This window comes from Camelus dromedarius, chromosome X (assembly GCF_036321535.1).
Source record: "Camelus dromedarius isolate mCamDro1 chromosome X, mCamDro1.pat, whole genome shotgun sequence".
NCBI classification, from domain to species: Eukaryota; Metazoa; Chordata; class Mammalia; order Artiodactyla; family Camelidae; genus Camelus; species Camelus dromedarius.
The window spans coordinates 86,091,098-86,096,486 of NC_087472.1; the positions used below are offsets into that span (position 1 = coordinate 86,091,098).

The following is a 5,389-nucleotide window of genomic DNA, read 5'->3' on the forward strand; positions in this document are numbered from 1 at the left end:
TCACTGATCTTGCTTTCCCCAGGTCTTAAGCAACTGTGGTCAGTGTTATGGTAAACGCTAATTGTAATGCTTGTATAAGTGTGCATTAGTTGTGTCTCCCACCTAGACTGTAAGCTCCTGGAGGACAGGGACCGCCTCTACAAACAATTTAAAAAGTACCTCCCCTGTCTCCCACAGTGTCCCAGTCCTGCTGCCAGGCAGTGGAGATGCACCCAAAATAATAACAATGAAAATAATAAAATGAAAATAATAATAAAATAAAATGTAATAGATGACAGCTGCTCAGCTCACAGTCTCCGCGACTCACCCAGACGCTGATGGAACCAGGGACACAGTGCTCTGTGCTCCGCCCTCCTTTCCCCATTACCGCCCCAACCCCAGCCAGTGTAACTGAACTGGAACCTGCCCTCCCTCTCCCCCTCCCAAACCCAGGTAAGGGAACCATATTCCGGTCCATCCCAGAACTTCTGTCCTGACCGGAGTCACCTGCCTCAGGCCACCCTCATCGCCCACCCTGAGGACACTCTCTGAGTCCCCGGTTTCGGCACCGCCTCGACCTTGGCCTTCAGGCCCGCCGCGCCCCCTGCCGCCAGCCATGACGCCCGCGGGGCCCTCGCAGGGGCGCCAGAACTACCACCCCGACTGCCAGGCCGCCACCAACAGCCCCGTCACCCTGGAGCTCCACGCCTCCTACGTGTGCCTGGCCATGGCCTTCTACCTCGACCGCGACGACGTGGCCTTGAAGCACTTGGCCCGCTTCTTCCTGCAGCGCTCGCGGCACCTGGGGGAACGGGCCGAGAGCCTGATGCCCCTGCAGAACCAGCACAGGGGCCGCCTCTGCTTCCACGACATCAGGAAGCCAGACCGCGATGCCTGGGAGAGCGGCCTCCGGTCCATGCAGTGCACCTTGCGCCTGGAGACGGGCGTCAACCAGAGCCTGCTCCACCTGCACCAGCTGGCCAGCGACAAGAGCGACGCCCACCTGTGCCACTTCCTGCAGAGCCACTGCCTGAACCAGCAGGTCGAGTTCATCAAGGAGCTGGGGGACCACATCACCACCCTGCGCAAGATGGGGACCCCGGAAGTCGGCATGGTGGAGTACCTCTTCAACAAGCTCACCCTGGGCAACAGCGACAAGAAGAACTGAGCCTGGACTGCACTTCCCCATGGTCACGGGATGACTTCCCGAGGTCACCCTGCCTGGCATGCATACAGCAATATTGCCCTTGCAAAAAAAAAAAGTTCACTTAAGTTTTTCTTCTTTCATTGTTACCATTTCTTGCAATAAAGTCATTGGTTCTTAAATAGATAAAGGTCTCTGGTTGATTTGCTTGTGCACATCTCTCACTTTGTAAGTTTAAAACAGGTATCCAGGAGTCTCTCCACCCACCCATGACCTGTCCACATGTAGCTCAGGGTCTCCATGGATGGAGGGAGAAGGTACTGCATGGAACCACTGAATACACAAAATCAGTATTCCTCTGATGAACAATGAGTGAGTAGGTGGGGGAGGGGTCATCTGAGGTCCTAGTCTACGTGACACCTGTGTGTGGTAATATTATGTTTAAACATAGTATGGAATGTATAATACCGGTGAACTCTTAAGGAGAAGTGAAGAGTGAGATTGGACAGGGAGCAAAATAAAGGGTGTCTTCAACTTGACCTGAAAACATTTAGCTCATTATGAAATCTTAGCATGTGTTGCTTCTGGACAGCAGCCTGGAGGTCCTAGAAGCAGGTATGCAGAGTCCCTCCTTGACAGTCTCACCCCTGGCAACAGGGATAATGGTAACTGAGCCTTAGCTGACGTTCCCATAGATGCAGGAGTGACTTCCTAGGTCACCCTGCCAGTTATGCATATTGCCCTTACAAAACATCCAAAGATGTGTATTTTTCCTTCCATTGTACCCTTTCTTCCACTAAAGGAACAGAATACCACAAAAACCTCAAATTACCTCATTAGAAGGGCTGAAAAATTAAAGGTCATGGCAAAGGTCAAATTTGTGATATTGAATATAAAGTAGAATAAATCTCCCTGAATGTAAAACCCAGGATTCTCATAGCTTTGAAGAATGTCAGGGGAGAGGGAGACTCGAGGCTGGGAGACAAGTTAGGAGATACTGGAGCAGGTCCGGAGACACAATGGTGGCTTCACCTGTGGTGGCTATAGATGTATGTATGTATATATATATATGAAAGATCTGAGACAAACTCAGAGAGAGGAGAGGTCCTCAAAGCAGGCAGAGAATGACATATATTGAACAAACACCAAGTCTGGCAAAGAAGAGTAAAGGGACAATTGAAGTTTCTGGAGACTGAACTCCAAAGGCCATGATTCTCACTTTTAAGAAAATGTTGAAGTGTAGTCTTGGGGAAATATGGAAGGAAATTACTGCTTAGCTAAACTTCTTCATATTTTACTACATACTTTAAAGCAATCTGGTGGCTAGTATGTGTGTGTGTGTGTGTGTGTGTGTGTGTGTGTGTGTGTGTGTGTGTGTGTGTGTGTGTGTGTATACGCATCTCTCTCACAGATACAAGACGCACAGGGCAAGCCTATACTGGTGAGCATTTCAAACAGTCCACTGAATGACGATCCTTCTTCCTTTCCTGCTTTGGAGAACCAGTTTTCTGTTTGAGTCTCTTAACCTCAGTTTCCCTGGGTTCACATAGCAGTCTAGCCACACATCTTGGGTAGACCTGGGTAAGGTATTTAATTTCTCTGTGCCTCAGTTTCCTCACATTTAAAATAAGGATAAAAGTGTCAACTCCACTAGGTTACTTCGACGATTAAAGGAGTTAATGTATGTAAATCTCTAAGGAGCACTTTGTTCACCATGTTTCTGGTTTTCATCACCACCATCAACATCGCCATCTTCATAATCATCCTCCAGTTTCTTCTAAGCTCCTTCTTGTAGTTAATGCTTTGGGGAAAAGACTGCATATCTATCCTTTGCCATTGGACGTCTGTCTTCCATTTTAGCCAACGCAGGCAACTTGCATACTGAGAAGGAAACAAAAAGTCCTCTGTAGCTTCTTTCGTTGTCATGTGCAGCCAGGACTCAGGAAGGAAGATTTCTCTGTTGCCTGGAACTGAGATTTACTGGGACAACTTTCCACCTTGAAATACTTCTCTTTCTTCAGAGATGGACAAAAGCAAGAGGATAAAGGGCTCACTTTGATTCCCACTGTATGTATGGATGTTTGTCCTGAGGAAGTATGGGATGCGGCGAGAAATAAGCAAAACGGACACCATAATAGAGCTACTGATAATATAAAAATTTAAATGTATAAAATACCATGTGCACTTCAGCACAAAGTTTCTTAGGCTTTTCTGCTGCTAGGGTCACCTCTGGAGCTTTAAAACATCTTGACGTGCAGGCCAAATCCAAACCCAAGTGCATCAGAGTCCCTTGGGGCAGGACCCAGATATTTCAGACCATGAAAGCGAGCGCGAGCTCCTCGCAACTCCAAGTGTAGTCTATGGATCAGAAGCATCAGTCACACTTGGGCACTTGTTAGAAATGCAAAATCTGAAGCCCCACTCCAGACCTACTGAATCAGAGTCTGCATTTTAACAAAGATTCCCGGTGATGAACAGGCACAATGAAGTCTGAAAGGCTTGCCTTCACACCCTGTTCCTCAAACATGGCTGCACTGTGGAATCACCCGGGGAGATGGAAAACTGATACCGATGCCTCGATTTACACAACTCACTCAGTCAGAACATCACGCAAGTACTGGACCAGTCACACTAAAAATTCACTCTAACGTCAGCAACAATTATCCAATTAACAATTACTGATCACATACATACACACACACGCACACACAGGCTTTTATTGGTTCTATTTTACCAGCAGATGGTTTGTTCTAGAGCATGAGCTGTCAAACTAGCGCCGACAGCCCAAATCCAGGTCTTTGTATCTATATTCGTAAGGGCTATTGGTCTGTAGTATTGTTGCGATGCCATTTTCTGCATCTGCTATGCTAACACTGACCTGGTACAATGTGTTGAAAAACAGTCCCTCTTTTATTTTTCTGAAGAGTTTGCAAAGAACGGGTATTGATTCTTCTTTAAATATTTGGTAGAGTTCACCAGTGAAATCATTTGGGCCTGGGCTTTTGGTTGTGGGAAGTTTCAAAATTCCTGGTTTAATGATTTTACTTACTATAGGCCTGTTCACATATTCTAGTTCTTCTTGAATCATTTCCTCTAATTTGTGTCTTCCTAGGACTTTCTCCATTTCAGCCAGGCGGCAAGTCTAGCTCTGGTGCATAGAATTCCCTCATAATTCTTTTTACTTCTGTGAACTCCTAATTTTATTATTTTGTCTCCTTTTATTCCTTCTTGATCAATCTGGGAAGAGGTTGTTGTTTGAGTTTTTAAAGAACCTCCTTGAGTTTTGTTCATTTTTTTCTGTCCTTTATTGCTTTTATTTCCGCTTTAATCTTTATTTCCTTACTTCTGCTTCCTTAGGGTTTAGTTGGCTCTCAACTTTTTATTGTTTTTAAAATTGGAATGTGACATTATTTGTCATCATCTTTCTTTAACGTAAGCATTTACACCTACGTATTTTTTTTTCTATCCACCGTATCTGCTGTATTCCATAATTTCTAGTATGTTGGAATTTCCCCCGTGATCTCTTCTGTAACCCCCTGGTTATTTACAAGCATGGCGTTTAATTTCCACATATTTTTGAATTTCCCCAATCATCTTCCCATACTGATTAGTAATTTTGATCCATTTAGGTCAAAAGCATTCTTTGCATGATTTCAATGCTTTTAAATTTTTTGAGTCTTGTCCTAGGATATACTGTATCTTGGAGAATATTTCATGAGCGCTTGGGAAGAAGGAGCTGTTGATGGGTGCACTCTTCTCGACAGAGTTTTGGTAGGTCTGGTCGGTTCACAGTTTTCGTGAAGTCTTCCCCTTCTTTGTTGCTTTTCTTCCTACTTATCCTATCCACCAGGGAAAGTGGGACTAGAAGACTCTAACCATTATTTGTGACTTATCTATTTCATTTTTCAACTATGACAGTTTTTGTTTCGTGCATTTGACACTTTTGTTAGGTGCGTATTCATTTATAACATTATCTCTTCCTGATGATTTAGATCTTACCTTGTTGTAAAATGTTTCTTCTTGCATCTAGTAATACTTTTTGTGTTAAAATATATCATTTTCCTGAAGTTAGTGTAGCTACTTCCACTCACTTTTGTTCCCTCAAGTATTCTTGCTGACACATTTTTCATTTTTGTTTTCCATTCTGCAATATGAGTATCCCACTGCAGTCTGGCCTCCCTTGTCTCTGTGGAGAAGACAGCTTCGAGCCTGTTGTGGTTCCCTTCTATGTCTCGAGTCATTTTTCTTGCTGTTTTCAATGTTTTC

The 5,389-nt window shown here is 44.7% G+C and overlaps 1 protein-coding gene across 1 annotated transcript; it reads left to right on the forward strand.

The window, feature by feature from the left end:
• The first annotated feature begins 594 nt into the window (after positions 1 to 594).
• Positions 595 to 1,147, forward strand: LOC116150757 (ferritin heavy chain-like). The gene has a single exon (XM_064482926.1). The coding sequence runs from the start codon at positions 596 to 598 to the stop codon at positions 1,145 to 1,147; it is 552 nt and encodes a 183-aa protein (XP_064338996.1). The 5' UTR covers position 595.
• Positions 1,148 to 5,389: the final 4,242 nt, after the last annotated feature.